A 16,630-nucleotide genomic window follows, 5' to 3' on the forward strand; every position below is an offset into this window, starting at 1 on the left:
CAGATAGAAAATGGCTAAGAACCACTCGTCTAAGGCTAAAAGAAAGATGACCGGTCAAAAGTAAAACATTAAAATATTCTAATTAATAAAAATTAATGAATCAAGTGTCTTCTACTATAGCCTCGGGCCGACCAAAGCCTTGTGAGTGGATTTGGTAGACGGAAACTGAAAGAAGCCCGTCGTATATATGTATATATATATGCGTGTGTGTGTTTGTGTGTCTGTATTTGTCCCCCTAGCATTGCTTGACAACCGATGCTGGTGTGTTTATGTCCCTGTCACTTAGCGGTTCGGCAAAAGAGACCGATAGAATAAGTACTGGGCTTACAAAAGAATAAGTCCCGGGGTTGAGTTGCTCGACTAAAAGGCGGTGCTCCAGCATGGCCGCAGTCAAATGACTGAAACAAGTAAAAGAGTAAAAGAGAAAAAGAGTATTCTCCCACCTCAACTATAAAGTAATTGATTGGTGATATCGAGGAGTTTAAAAGGAAAAAAAAATTCAATAGAAAATGAAGGGGGAGGACACATCCTGGATCAGAGATATTTTGGTACTACCTATTTGGCATTACTGATTCAATGCTGACTTGATATCAGACGTTTTAATGTTTTTCTTATTCTCTTACTCTCTCTCTTTTTTAATGAGTGAGGATCTAGTTTAGGGTTGTATGAATGTGTAATCTTTCTCTTGTTCTCTCACTTCCTCTGTGTGTATTTGTGTGTACCCCCAGCACCAGAAAGTTTTTTGTTTGTTCCTTCTCGAGCCATGCCTGGCTCATTGGGGCTGGTTTCCTTGGTGTATAGGTTCCCCACCTGGACAGGACGCCGGTCCATTGTAGGTAAGAGTGAGAGAAAGTTGTGGCGAAAGAGTCAGCAGAAGTTTGCCATTACCTTCTGCCGGAGCCGCGTGGAGCTTAGTTAGGTGTTTCGCTCATAAACATACACATCGCCCGGTCTGAGATTCGAACCCGCGATCCCTCGACCGCGAGTCCGCTGCTCTAACCACTAGGCCATGTGCTTCCACAGCACCAGAAAGTACTGTCACCAAAACAGTGAGACATGCCAAATCTTCAGCTGTCTAAACAGCTGCACCTAATAATCTCATTCCATGCTCTATCAGAAGTTAAAGAAACTCATATTTCTTACAAATGGAATTTTTTTTAAACATTTTTATTATTAATAGTTTCAAATATTCAAAATGTCTTTCTACAAAAAACAAAAAAAAATTAATGAAAGAATTGGTAAAAATAAAATTTTTTTCATCAATTTTTATCAAATATTGAAGCACATTAAACATAAAAAGAAAATTAAATAAAATAAATTCAAATAGAGAAATATAATTATTTACAATAAAACTTAAAAAAAAAACATTGTTATCATTTTTACTTTATCTGGAGATTCAATTAGGAAGAAAAACATTTTTTTTCTTATTTTCTTGGCTTTGTAACATATGTTTAAAGGGAAGAAAGGTAGCACCCATCAAGTTTTGCAGGGCTTCTGAGGGTTGCAGGCAGGAAAGGAAAGAAGGAATAATCACAATGGTTGGGTTAATCCTGAGATGTGATCCAGATGATTGTATCAAAACCATTTAAGACCTTCAAGAACTGGGTTAGTGGTGTTAAATGGGGGCAGTGGATTAAGTCTACTATGCAATCAAAGATTAATATAATAGAAAAAAAATTTTCTTTTTATTCCTCTCAAAATCGATATTTATATATTTATACACACGATATTTACATATTAGGTGCTGGTGTGGCTGTGTGGCGAAGTTTGGTTTCAAACCACATAGTTTCGGGTTCAGTCCCACTGTGTGGTACTTTGGGCAAGTTATCCTCTATAGCTCCAGACTATGTGATTAGATTTGATAGATGGAAACTGAGAGAAGATCATCGGACATATGTGTGTGTTACACTTGCCAAAGGTGCCAAGTAAGTGTATAGTAGAAGACAACTTGTGTGGAACCTTGGGCAACTGTCTTCTACAATAGTCTCGGGCTGACCAAAGCCTTGTGAGTGAATTTGGGAGGCAGAAGTCCTATCATGTGTATATGTATGTGTGTGAATGTGCTTGCACTTCCTTTGATAGACAGGAGGGAATGTGTGCATGTGTGTGCGTGTGTGTGTGAGAGAGAGAGAGAGAGAGAGAGAGTGTATATTTGTGTCTCCTTGTCTTGGCATGTCTGGCAAAGGGAAAATATAATCTTGCTTGGAAGCAGACGAGGACTGGCAACAAGAAAGGCATCCAGCTATAGAAAATCTGCCTCAATAAACTCTGAGCCATGCAAACATGCAAATGTGGATGTCAAGATGATGACAATAACACATTGCCAAATGAAGCGAAGCTTTGAATTCTCTTAAAACAGTACAGCTGCCAGCTATCATCATCCATGAGTGAGCATAGCTTTGTAATATATAGTATGTTTTTGTTAATTGTTTTAAGTCCCTATGTAGTCAGGAGTAGCAGACATGGACTTTTCTGTCCATCGACTAAGTAGAACCTTGAGGATGTGACAGCTGGAGGTATGAGGGCATCAGTACCCAGGTGGTACTCATGACAGCTGAGTAGACTAGGGCAACACGAAATGAAGTACATTACTCAAGAACACACAACACAATGCCTGGTCCAGGAAATGAACCCATGACGTTATGATAGTGAACTGAACCATCTAACCATTAGGCTACAGATTTTATAAATGTAAAAACAAGAATGAATTAAAAACAAAAATCAATCAATAAATAAACATAAATAAATATGGAATGCATTTGTTGTAAACTAACTCATCATCAACAGTGTTGAAAATATATTTCAACATTTCTTTCAATCAATCAAATTTCAAATAAATCGAACTTTCAAAAAAATAAGAGAAAACTTGCGCTTGCAAACCGTCACTAAGCATAATTAAAATTACAGTAATTATTGTTTCAAATTATATAATCCCCACTGTTTAAAAAACAAAACTGTATCAACCTGACTATCAAATCTATATATGTAAAGCTGAAGTTGTCTGTGTATGGCAGGTTTGGTAGCCTTCAACTAACACTATCCCCTCCGAGACCCTGCGGCACAAGTTGACCAAAATTGAGAGTATGATAGAAGAAGGCTTGCTCTTCATTCCGTAGAAGATAAAATTCAAATCGGACCATGTTAACACCAAAAATTATCTACATCAAAAAGGTGCTTTTTTTTCTATGAAAATCCTTATTTTTTACAATTTTTTTACTGCTGTGTTGCCATTTTTTGGAGTATTTCAACCAGAAAAATGTTCACTTAAAGAGAATAACAAGCTACATAATGCAAAATTTTTACTTTTCAAAAATTCCAATTCTAAAGAGTCGAAACAAACCCGAGCAATGCTGGGCGATACTGCTAGTGTTGTTATACACTGCTGATCACAATGTGCTTCTTCACTTTGTTGTAGCTTTTGAATTATGCTACCCCACAGGCTAGATGGACAGGCCGACATTCCCTCTGAACAGGACAGCACTGTCTCGGGGTTACCCATTTGTAGCTGAGTGAACTGGAGCAACAGGAAATGTTCTTCTCAAGAACACAACACACCACCAATCTGGAAATTGAAACCATGTCTAGTGATTGTGAGAGGAGCACCATCACTACTATATTAACATGCCTTCACTCACATACACAATGAATGAAGAAAATTTTTCTTAAATTAAAAAGTACAAATTATAACATAAACATTGTTTTTCCAGTATCATCTCTGTTTCTTATATATGTATATATATATATATATATATATATATACTTTATATAATTAGGGTTCAGTAAAAAAAATTACTTTACCACACACCGAACTTTTAGAAATAGCAGCCAAGAGACTCTTCTTATAGTAGAGGAAATAGCTAAATTCTTTGGCTGCTATTTCTAAAAGTTCGGTGTGTGGTAAAGTAAATTTTTTTTACTGAACCCTAATTATATAAAATAATTTTTAAATATACCGTAAATGGTCCTTTTACATACTGAACACTGCTTGGTAAAATTATTAATTACTAATTAATTAATTTTACACTTATTATATTATATTATATATATATATATATCAGAACGCCATGATAGATCGTTAGCTCCTACACGCATTTTTTTTCTCTGTATCTTTCTGTTGAAGAGCGTAGGCTCGAAACGTAAAAGACTTGTTCTATTTCTATTCCTGAGCGCCATACTAATACATTTGTTTGTTTGTACTCCACCTGCCTTCGTCTTTTGTTTATTTTCGTAAACCTTCCCGTTATATATATATATAGTAATTAAGGGTTTAGCAACGATTTGCCTCACCACACACCGAGTTTAGAAATAGCAGTCAAAGAGTTTACTTAGTATTACTTAAACTTTCCTCGAATGGGGCTTTTACATGCCGAAATCTACTTGGTGAAATTAATGATTATTCCAAATTAATTAATTTCACCCTATATTATTACTGATATATATATATATATATATATATCTATATATATAAAGAGAGAGAAAATAACCATGCATGCAGGCATGGCTGCATGGTTTGCAATCCACTACACAGAACTTTGGGAAAGTCTTCCATGATAGACTTAGGTTAAGCAATAGCTTATATGTGGAAGTGGGTAGTTATAAATTGTACAAAGAGCTTTGCTGGTGTGTATGTGTGTTGGTGTATATATAGGGGTGGGTGTTTTTATATATGGGTGTAAAGTTATTGTGGGAGGTGACTCCTTAAAGGGAAATATTTCAATAGGTGAACTCAGCCATTTGATAAATAGGAAAATGAATAAAAATGAGTAGCAGACTATGTGTGCCAAGGTCGATTTTTATTGAAACAAAAACAACCGTTGCCCCAGTATGGCAGCAATCTAATGGCTGACACCAATGAAGGAATAAAATAGCATAGAATGAGGAGATATGTATAATTATTGAATTCTTGAGAAATGGCAAGGTTTCTTTAGAATTTAAACAACGGAAATGAACAGAGACAGAGAATGGAATAATCCACCATCCTGAGAAGAATTGTCTTGTAGAAAAAAAAAAAATTAAAAAAAATTAAAAAAAAGCAGCACAGATGATAATGATGATGATTATGATGGTGGCTTATACAGAGCCGTATTCCTTCATCCAGTTTTCATATCGTTTCAGATCATCTTGAGAAACACTTTTGCTAACTTTCTTAATAGCTTCTTCAAAGTCTGCCATACTTGATGGTAGTTCCAGTTCTTCTTTCGGAATGTTCCGGATCTGCTCCGAAGTCAAGCCAGCAATGCGGCGTCTGAAGGACATCATAGCAGCATCTCTATATATAAAAAAAAAAAAAAAAAAAAAAAAAAAAGGTTGTGAAAGTTAAAATGATTTAGGACTTAGGTCTGTCATGAGCCCTAGGACTCTTAATCCTACAGTGGCTAAATTAATATTAGGTTGTCCCAAAAGTTCGTAAACACTTGCGAAAATTGAATTTTTACTCGCCAAGTACTAACATCATCATCATCATCGTTTAGTGTCCGTTTTCCATGCTAGCATGGGTTGGACGGTTCTACTGGGGTCTGTGAAGCCAGAAGGCTTCATCAGGCCCAGTCAAATCTGGCAGTGTTTCTACGGCTGGATGCCCTTCCTAACGCCAACCACTCCGTGAGTGTAGTGGGTGCTTTTTACGTGCCACCCGCACTGGTGCCAGACAGAGCTGGCAAACGGCCACGAACGGATGGTGCTTTTTATGTGCCAAAAAACAACAAAAATTATTCCTCAAAATAAAGACCATTATTTTCCAAGACTTTCTACGAACTTTTGGGACAACCTTATAATATGAGGTAAAATAAACTATTTGTAAAGTGGTTGGCATTAGGAAGGACATCAAGCCAAAGAAACCATGCTAAAGGAGGCAATAGATCTTGGTGCAGTCCTCTAGTTTGCTAGCTCCTACCAAACCATCTAATCCATGCAAGTATGGAAAAGAGATGTTAAATAAAGATGATGAAGATAGGGGTCTTAGAGAGGTAGTCTGAGAATTAAGTTGTTTCTTCATATTGCTATACAAAGCAATGAAGGGGTATTTAGAAGTAAAGGGCAATTTTGTAATATGCTGAAGTTATCTGTTAAAATTGGTAGTAGACAGTTGGTTATGCCAACCAGCTCTGTAGCTGTATTTTGTTGTCTACCATGGATCACTAATCCATCATAAGGCCCAGTTCCTGCTACGGTATGGTGGTGTATTTGCCTCAATGACCCAGAGAGCTTTGCCAGTGGAGTGCAAGCCCATGGTAGGGCCTTCCATGCAGGATGGGTCAAAGGAAAGAGGCCAGACTAGTATGGACCATCTCCTCTCAGGAGTAAAAATGGGTTTAAGTAGGGCCAACACCCCATGTCTAGAAAAAAGCAGAATTACAGAAGCATCAATGACAAATCAAAACCAACAAAAACCTGGGGAAGGAAAATAGCCCAGAGTAAGGAACAGTGGAGAAAAGTCCATTAATGGCCCATGCTCAACAAGGAGTAAAGGGCTTAACCCTTTAGATATCAACCTGGCTGAAACAGCACTTGGTTCTATGATACAAACTTCTCATTTTAAAGTGATTTAAATCAAAACCTTCTGTCAAAAACCCAGCTTAATCCTTTAGATTACTGTCAAATGTAATGTTTATTTATTCACATTCATCATCATCATCGTTTAACGTCCGTTCTCCATGCTAGCATGGGTTGGACGGTTCGACCGGGGATCTGGGAAGCCAGGAGGCTGCACCAGGCTCCAGTCTGATCTGGCAATGTTTCTACAGCTGGATGCCCTTCCTAATGCCAACCACTCTGTGAGTGTAGTGGGTGCTTTTTACGTGCCATGCATTACCTTGTTGCTTCAAAATTCTGATGAGGTGGTAGCTTATTTTTAGAGTAACATTATAGGATAGGTGTGAGAGGCCAGATCTTGTTGATTTGAACATAGAACGAGTAGAATATTTTGGCCGGGAAGGGCTGATTTAAATGTCAAAGGGTTGATATTGTTAAAGTTATTTGAATAATTTTTTTGTTATTTTCAAAATTAAATGAAACAAAGACAGTGTATGGTAACAAAAGTGGAGGCGCAATGGCCCAGTGGTTAGGGCAGCGGACTCGCGGTCATAGGATCGCGGTTTCGATTACCAGACTGGGCGTTGTGAGTGTTTATTGAGCGAAAACACCTAAAGCTCCACGAGGCTCCGGCAGAGGATGGTGGTGATCCCTGCTGTACTTTTTCACCACAACTTTCTCTCACTCTTACTTCCTCTTTCTGTGGTACCTGTATTTCAAAGGGCCGGCCTTGTCACTCTCTGTGTCACGCTGAATATCCCTGAGAACTACGTTAAGGGTACACGTGTCTGTGGAGTGCTCAGCTACTTACACGTTAATTTCACGAGCAGGCTGTTCTGTTGATTCGGATCAACCGGAACCCTCGTCGTCGTAACCGACGGAGTGCTTCTATGGTAACAAAAGGTTAATGAAGTACGGTTTACTAATAATTAGTAATTAATTAATACAACCAAAATAAATAATTTCTCACACCCACTTTAAAGAAAAACAAATAAAAAACTGGCACTTATTTAACCTGCTTAAATCCAACCCACTCAAGATAATCTTTAGTTCTTTCATACAAAAGTTATTGAAAATGTTCATATTTAAATGATGTCAATTTTATTTAAGAATATTTAGTTAAGTCATCTTCCAAGCACAAAACATCGGTGACATATCAAAGGCATCTGTGCCAGGGACATGTGAAAGGCTCCTGGTACACTCTGTAAAGGCGGCGAGCTAGCAGAATCGTTAGCACGTCGGGCGAAATGCTTAGCGGTATTTCGGCTGCCTTTACGTTGTGAGTTCAAATTCCGCCGAGGTCGACTTTGCCTTTCATCCTTTCGGGGTCGATAAATTAAGTACCAGTTAAGCACTGGGGTCGATATAATCGACTTAATACCTATGTCTGTCCATGTTTGTCCCCTCTATGTTTAGCCCCTTGAGGGTAATAAAGAAATAGGTACACTCTGTAAAGGGTTTGGCATTAGGAAGGGCATCGAGCTGTAGAAACCAGGCCAAAACAAGTTGGAACCTAGTGCAGTTCTCCAGCTTACCAGTTCGAGCCAAACTATCTAACCCATGCCGACATGGAAAACAGATGCTAAATAATGACGATGATGATGATGATGATTTTTACAGGATGCAAATTTAAGAGTAACCAACATACCGACAGAGATTAGTGATATCAGCACCAGAATAGCCGTTAAGGCGTTCAGCAATTACTTTTAAGTCAACATCTTTTTCTATTTCAACTTCTCGAAGATTAATCTTTAACAGTTCTTCACGTCCATTTGCTGCAAAAGATGAGAAAATGAAAAAAAATTATGTACTATAGTTTATATGTAATAATAACTACTTCTCGTCGACAACTATGATTGTCACACGCTGATGACGGGTCAATACCCTGAAACTCGAGTCCATGTGTATGATAAGTTGAAGACGGGGAGGATGGCTTCCCTTCGCAGATACTGATAGGGCACAGAAAGTGTGTCTATAGCCAGCTGGAGGAGGTGTCCTCCTGGGGCTACAAACTACAGTAGCATCCACCCTTAGGGGTTAGCCATATTCAAATGGCAAATATACGTCACGAATAACTACTGCATTTTCTATTAAACATTATTTAATCCAACAGGGTATATAAAGGAATTTCTGAAGCCCTTCTACAGACTTCTCTAGTGCCAATGGCAGCATAAAAATATATCCAACCATACTGTAAAGTGGCTGACGATAGAAAGGGTATCCAGATGTAAAAACTATGGCACAACTATGAGATTAATACTTTCTCTGTTATTGTCTTTGCTTGGTGATGAAGTACTACAGATGGTAAGATGCTCTGAGATCCATCTAACCCATACTGGCAAGGAAATATATATTAAAAAAAAAAGTGAGTGGGGATATAAATGATGACGATATTGGAACTGTACCACCTTTGCAGGCCTTCCTAAACTAGTGAGGGCAGTATAGAGAGAGAACAGTAGATTCCATCAAACACCAAGAGATAAAAGATAACAGGAGATTCAGAGGAATGCAGTATTAGAAGCCAAGTCCATAAAAGTACATGGAAAGTTTAGATATTTAACAAAAAGGTGAACATAATCTCTCTCTATATAAACGGCAGTTTGTCTGTGCGTTTTCTGTGTGTCTGTTTTCTCGTACCCTCACTCTGACCACGGCTTTCAACCGATTCTGATGAAACTTGACACACACATAGCCCAATGTCATAATTCAAAACTAACGCAGCGAAAATTTTGAAAAGTTCCCCCAGTTCTGAAAAAAATCGATAAATTCGACATGGGGTCGAGAATCAGAAACCCAAACCACAGACCGTCTAGGGGACGCAACTCCACCTTTTTTAACTCTCAAAAAAATTTACCATAATTTTTTTCCATTTTTTTGCTATTTTTTGGCTATAACTCTCTAAAAATGCTTTATAGTTATTTCCCTTACAAACCTGAGCAATGCTGGGCGATACTGCTAGTAGTATGTATAAATGTGTTTAATACTTAAGATAAGATGAATATAACAATATGTATAATGTATTTTCTGGAATGCAAATTGAATTTCTCAGATCAAAATTTACAGCCAAAAAAAATTGTAGGTTGGCTTATATACCAAGGCAACTTTGCATTCAGAGTTCAGATCCTGCTGTGGCCTATTTGGATGGAAGACTTATGTAATTGCTCAGTTTAACACCACAACTTGACCCCTGAGTACCTTCACTTCCCTCCCTACCTCACGCTAGTCTCAGAAACCCTATAAAGGATCATAGACACCACCTGATGAAAAAACCAGATGAAATTAAAAAAAAAGGCGAGAACGAAAGTAAAATAAAATAAAATGATTTTTACTTGAAATGAACAAAAAAACGAAAAGGAATTGAACTCACCATCGGGTAGTGGAATGTAAATTCTTTTTTCAAGACGCCGACGTAAAGCTTCATCTAAGTCCCATGGAAAATTTGTTGCAGCTAAGACCATGACAATTTTACCTTCACTATCATCATCGTAAGTGGAAGTACTAACACCTGGATTGTCAAAAATAGAATTCATATATATTGAAACAGGTATAGTATTTTATATTAAATAGCAGTATCGCCCGGCGTTGCTCGGGTTTGTAAGGGAAATAACTAAATAAGCATTTTTAGAGATGTAAAGTATAATAGCCATCTCAATATGGCTAACCACAAGGGGGGGTGTTACTATAGCTTTTTACATTCTGAGATTTGATAATACATTTTTAGAGAGTTACTTCCCTTATACAATAGCAAAAAAATGTATTAAAAATGGGAAAAAATGATGGTAAATTTTTTTTAAATCATAGACTCATCGTAGACGCGCGCTAATACCCAGAAGGGCTCGATATGAATCACGACTATAAGATACCCGCTTTTGGTTACACTGCACCGCAAAATGTGGGAGTAGTTAGGAATCTAAATCGTAGGAGACAGACAGCACACAACCTCACTTTTATATATAAAGATTTTGAAAACAAAAGCTCTCTAAAAAAATATGTGCCATGCTGGCATAGACAAACAGAAGTAAAACACAAATAAATGGGACAAAGCAGAAAAACGAAACGATACTTTAAAAAAGTGGGATTTCCTCACCATCCATTTCTACAAGTAATTCTGATTTTACTCTTCGACTGGACTCATGTTCATCACCACCTCTTCGAGAGCATATGGAATCTATTTCATCAATAAATATTGTACTGGGAGCATAAAAACGAGCCTGAAAGTATTAGAAATGGATTAAAAACAGCATTATTGATTTCTGTTGACAAGACAATTTTCATGACACTGCATCCTTTAAGGCCCTCATGCTTTCCGAAATCCGCCGAAACTACACCTGATTATATATACACTTTAGATGAGTTGTAGTGCACCTGAGCACTGTGCACAATTATTATTATTATTATTATTATAACAGAAAAAAAAAGAGAAAAAATTCCATGAAAAGAGAAAGGCAAAGGCTGTATGGTAAAAAAGCTTGCTTTGCAACGGCATGGTTTTCGGTTCAGTCCCACCATATGGCACCTTGGGCTAATCAATACCTTGTGAATGAATTAGGTAGACAGAAACTGTGAAGAAGCCTGTCGTATGTGTGCATATGAGTATGTGTGTGTGACTTTGTCCTCTACACAGCTTGACAACTGGTGTAGGTTTGTTTACGTCCCCATAATCTAGTGGTTCGGCAAAAACAACTGATAGAATAAATACCAAATTAAAAAAAAAAAAAACTTAAGTACTAAGATTGATTTGTTTCACTAAAACCCTTCACAAGCTAGTGCCTCAGTATGGCCACACACCATTGACTGAAACAAGAAAAAGAGAAAGGATCATTAAAAAAAAACCAAAATTTTTTTTTAATGAAAACTTTTCTAAAGCTTAGCATGTTGTTGTTTAACCACGGGTAAGACCTGAATGAACAGTTTTGTGATCAAAAGCATTGAAAAATATCAATGTCAGAGTGACAAAGAAACAAGGAGGATATCAGGTGGTTGTGAGACGTGCTAAAAATCACAGCTAAACACCCCTTAAATCACACACCAAAAAAAAACTTTTTTTGTTTGGTTTTTGTATAATCATATGATTTCCCATGTGTAGAACACAAATTTGCTAAAACTTATTTTTGAAGATTCCTAAAAATGAAAAACGTTAGTAAAGCAGAATTCCATCGAATTCTGAAACCATACACAAACAGAAAAAAAAAAAAAAAAGAAAGGAAAAGAAATTCTGATGAAAAATTTCCTATAGGCGCAGGAGTGGCTGTGTGGTAAGTAGCTTGCTAACCAACCACATGGTTGCGGGTTCAGTCCCACTGCGTGGCATCTTGGGCAAGTGTCTTCTGCTATAGCCCCGGGCCGACCAATGCCTTGTGAGTGGATTTGGTAGACGGAAACTGAAAGAAGCCTGTCGTATATATGTATATATATATGTGTGTGTGTGTTTGTCCCCCTAGCATTGCTTGACAACCGATGCTGGTGTGTTTACGTCCCCGTCACTTAGTGGTTCGGCAAAAAGAGACCGATAGAATAAGTACTGGGCTTACAAAGAATAAGTCCCGGGGTCGATTTACTCGACTAAAGGCGGTGCTCCAGCATGGCCGCAGTCAAATGACTGAAACAAGTAAAAGAGTAAAAGAGTAAAAAAAGAGTATACTTACCATTTCAAAGAGAAGCTTGACAAGTCTTTCCGACTCACCCCTCCATTTGGAGGTGAGACTGGAAGAAGACACATTGAAGAAAGTTGTTCCACATTCTGTAGCCAAAGCTCTTGCTAACATGGTCTTGCCAGTACCTGGTGGTCCGACCATTAACACACCCTGAAAGGAGTTACAGGTATATTTGTTTAATTACAGTGTAGAGTCTTAATAGGATGACATGAACTGTGGGGTGAATATTTGATAATTAACTAGAGACAACAAGGGTTTACTGTACGATGGATCAAGAAAAAAATCCATAAGGTTTGCTCCACTGAGATATAAATGTTCCAGATCTGCCCTGATCAAGAAAATGGATAATTGGAAAGTTTCTAGCCATGACCAATCTGATTACTACTGTGTGGAAGCACTCCGTCGGTTACGACGATGAGGGTTCTGGTTGATCCGATCAACGGAACAGCCTGCTCGTGAAATTAACGTGTAAGTGGCTGAGCACTCCACAGACACGTGTACCCTTAACGTAGTTCTCGGGGATATTCAGCGTGACACAGAGAGTGACAAGGCCGACCCTTTGAAATACAGGTACAGCAGAAACAGGAAGTAAGAGTGAGAGAAAGTTGTGGTGAAAGAGTACAGCAGGGATCACCACCATCCCCTGCCGGAGCCTCGTGGAGCTTTAGGCGTTTTCGCTCAATAAACACTCACAACGCCCGGTCTGGGAATTGAAACCGCGATCCTACGACCGTGAGTCCGCTGCCCTAACCACTGGGCCATTGCGCCTCCACTCGATTACTACTACCACTACAAGGCACTGAGTTAGCAGAATCATTAGCACTCTGGGCAAAATGCTTAGTGGCATTTTGTCTGTCTTCACGTTCAGAGTTCAAATCCACCAAGGTCAACTTTGCCATACATCTTTTTGGGGTTGATAAAGTAAGTACCAGTTGAGTACTGGGGTTGATGTAATTGACTTACACCCGCTCCCAAAATTGCTGGCCTTGTGCCAAAATTTGAAATCATTATCATCATTAAAGCACCCGACATACTATAAAGTGGTTGGTGTTAGGAAGGGCATCCATCCAGCCTTAGAAACCAGGCAAAAGGTGGCAGTAAAGCTTGGCGCCGTTGTCTGGTTTGCTAGCTCTTGTTAAACCATCCAAGCTATACCAGCATGGAAAACAAATGATGATGATGATGTTCATATGCCTAAGATTACACTGTACATGTGATTTCCATGTTCCAAATCATTATCTTAACAATCTTAATGCCGACTGGTCTGAGACCTACATTGGTTCTAAAGACAAATTTCCTGTTTTAAAGTGATCTAAATTAAAACTTTCCAACAAAATTTCTTATCATCATCATCACCATCATCGTTTAACGTCCGCTTTCCATGCTAGCATGGGTTGGACGATTTGACTGAGGTCTGGTGAACCAGATGGCTGCACCAGACTCCAATCTGATCTGGCAGAGTTTCTACCTGTTCTAAAAACTAACTTCATAAGGAATTTATTTTACTAAATTGTTACTTTCAATGTTAGCAGAAATATATTGACAACCAAATTGGTGTGTTTGTGTCTCCCCATAACTTAGACATTTGGCAAAAAAGACCGATAGAATAAGTACTAGGCTTACAAAGAATAAGTCCTGGCGTCAATTTTTTTTCAACAAAAAACCCCTTTAAGGCGGTGCTCCAGCATGGCCACAGTCAAATGACTAAAACAAGTAAGAGAATTTAATGAAATACATGTACATTAGTATGATAGAAGTTTGTTAGTAGTGCACTGTAGAAAGTACTGTGAAATAGGACCACCTAGTACACTAAACTGGTGGCAGTGGGAATTTGAAGTACCCATCATAAATTAGTGTGCATTATAAGAGGTTCCGAATGATCAGTGTTTGGAAAATTGTTGTACCCGTATTACAGCTATTATAGTGAAGATTACAGAATCATTTATAATTTGTAGAGGGGTTAATCATTAATTAGAACACATAAATATTGGAAAATTATTTACCTTCCACGGACGTCTTATTCCTTTGAAAATGTCTGGCCGTATCAAAGGTAAAACGACAGCTTCTTTCAGGAGTTTCTTCGCTTCCACTAAATCAGCTATGTCTTCCCTAAAAAAAATTTACAAGCCTTATTAAAACATTCTTTCATATAAAAGATTTATAACCCAAAAAACCTCAGGACATATATCAAGTAAAAAAATTTCATAACAGTTGTTAAAAAATTAAGTTTTTAACCCTTTAGTGTTTAAACCAGTCATACCTGGCAAAAAAATATTCTACCTATTTTATGTTCAAACTAGTCAGATATGGTCATTCATAGCTACCTTATTGTGTCATTTTAAAAATAAACAATCACACCATTGAAATCTCAAAGCCATGAAATGATGCAAGATTAATTTTACATGGTGTGAATACATAAGCTTTACATTTGACAGAATAATCTGAATGCTAAAGGGTTAAACATTGAATGGCTATGGAGGTCCACCAGAATAAAATAGTAAACAAAGTGAGCCATAGGTAAAAATTGTTTGAGAATCACATTTCTAGAGGAAGGGACTGTGCCCATGGCCATTGTAGACTCTTCAAGACAATATTCCTCTTGAATAATTACAAGCTGACAGCAGCAGATAAGTGAGTGGCAGTGAGGGAATTCAAAAGAGTTGATATTATCAGGATGAAGAAGTGGACTTAGTTGGTTAGTGTGGGCCTCAATAATGTAAGAGCAATTTATAAACTTACCAGTGTACATTGGGGTTTCGCTGAACAATATCACGTTCCAAATTAGCAACAAGCTCTTTATCCACACCAGGTGGGTCAAATTTCTTCTCCTCCTCCTCCTGTAAAATTTTAAGTAGAAGTACATATTAGCTGAAGTCGTCATCATCAACATTTAAGACTAGTTTTCCATGCTGGCATGGGTTGGATGGTTTGACAGAAGCTGACAAGGGTGGGAGCCATACCTATTTCTTTATTACCCACAAGGGGCTAAACATAGAGGGGACAAACATGGACAGACATAGGTATTAAGTCGATTATATTGACCCCAGTGCGTAACTGGTACTTAATTTATCGACCCCGAAAGGATGAAAGGCAAAGTCGACCTCGGCGGAATTTGAACTCACAACGTAACGGCAGCCGAAATACCGCTAAGCATTTCGCCCGACGTGCTAACGATTCAGCCAGCTCACCGTCTTTCTGGCATGATTTCTACAACTGGATGCCTTTATAGAGTGTACTGAATGCTTTCCACAGGACATTAGCACCAGTGCCTTGTATGTGGCAGCAGCACCGATAGGGTCACAAATACCTTTACCATTACCATCACTATCACTGTCCTCATCACAGGTTGAGTGATTGTGTTGAGTAAGAGTTGGCAATAAGAGGCTACTGAAAAGGGCCTTGGAACTTTTTGTGAAAAATGTTTCCAACTTAATGTATTTGTGGGCCCTTGAGCAGTTGATGGCTATTAGATGGTCTGTTGCATATCATGATTTGTTTCATTTTTGCTTACACAAGCATTGCCTGTGATGGAAACAGCAGGGGAATATGGAGATACTTCTACATGTAAGAAAATGATGTAATATACAGGTAGGTCTCATTTGTTCATTTTATGCCTGTTTTTCATTTTTTCTTCACACCAGCATGAGTCAGATAAATATGTTATTGAAACACTGTTTTACAGCTGAATGTCCTTCCTGACACAAATTCTTACATGTTTCCAAGTAAGGGATCTCACATTCCACACGGCTTTGAAGGCACAATACCTATTTCTTTATTACCCACAAGGGGCTAAACACAGAGGGGACAAACAAGGACAGACATAGGTATTAAGTCGATTACATCGACCCCAGTGCGTAACTGGTACTTAATTTATCGACCCCGAAAGGATGAAAGGCAAAGTCGACCTCGGCGGAATTTGAACTCACAACGTAACGGCAGATGAAATACCGCTTAGTATTTCGCCCGGCGTGCTAATGTTTCTGCCAGGTGACCACCTGGCACAATACCAGTGGGTGTGTTATCATCATCATTTAACATCTGTTCTCCATGCTAGCACGGGTTGGACGGTTCGACCGGGGACCTGGGAAGCCAGAAGGCTGCACCAGGCTCCAGTCTGATCTGGCAGTGTTTCTACAGCTGGATGCCCTTCCGAACACCAAACACTCCGTGAGTGTAGTGGGTGCTTTTTACAAGCCAGGTGAGGCTGGTAACGGCCACGATCAGATTGGTGCTTTTTACGTGCCACCGGCACGGAAGCCAGTCAAGTGTCAACACAAAATGGCATAGACATCAAGACTTTTGAATAAGTGAACAGTAATATCTCTCTTTACTCTCTTTTACTTGTTTCAGTCATTTGACTGCAGCCATGCTGGAGCACCGCCTTTAGTCGAGCAAATCGACCCCGGGACTTATTCTTTGTAAGCCCAGTACTTATTTTATCGGTC

The 16,630-nt window shown here is 38.5% G+C and overlaps 1 protein-coding gene and 1 long non-coding RNA gene across 4 annotated transcripts in view; one reads left to right on the top strand and one right to left on the bottom strand.

The window, feature by feature from the left end:
• The first annotated feature begins 595 nt into the window (after window positions 1-595).
• LOC118767426 lies at window positions 596-1,213 on the top strand. The gene is made up of 2 exons (XR_005003347.1): window positions 596-737; window positions 1,030-1,213. It is a non-coding gene; the product is annotated as an uncharacterized LOC118767426 (long non-coding RNA).
• Window positions 1,214-4,777: 3,564 nt separating this feature from the next.
• LOC115223008 (katanin p60 ATPase-containing subunit A1) overlaps window positions 4,778-16,630 on the bottom strand; it is a 43,650-nt gene continuing 31,797 nt past the window's right edge. For all 3 annotated transcript variants that reach the window (XM_029793431.2, XM_036512038.1, XM_036512039.1), the window contains exons 6-12: window positions 14,925-15,022; window positions 14,189-14,294; window positions 12,177-12,335; window positions 10,619-10,742; window positions 9,899-10,036; window positions 8,180-8,306; window positions 4,778-5,269 (exon numbers count right to left, since the gene is read on the bottom strand). In XM_029793431.2, coding sequence (XP_029649291.1) covers window positions 5,071-5,269; window positions 8,180-8,306; window positions 9,899-10,036; window positions 10,619-10,742; window positions 12,177-12,335; window positions 14,189-14,294; window positions 14,925-15,022 — 951 coding nt within the window. In that variant the 3' untranslated portion in view covers window positions 4,778-5,070. The remainder of the gene's footprint in view (window positions 5,270-8,179; window positions 8,307-9,898; window positions 10,037-10,618; window positions 10,743-12,176; window positions 12,336-14,188; window positions 14,295-14,924; window positions 15,023-16,630) is intronic.

The sequence above is a fragment of the Octopus sinensis genome, linkage group LG21, assembly GCF_006345805.1.
Source record: "Octopus sinensis linkage group LG21, ASM634580v1, whole genome shotgun sequence".
In the NCBI taxonomy this organism is placed as follows: Eukaryota; Metazoa; Mollusca; class Cephalopoda; order Octopoda; family Octopodidae; genus Octopus; species Octopus sinensis.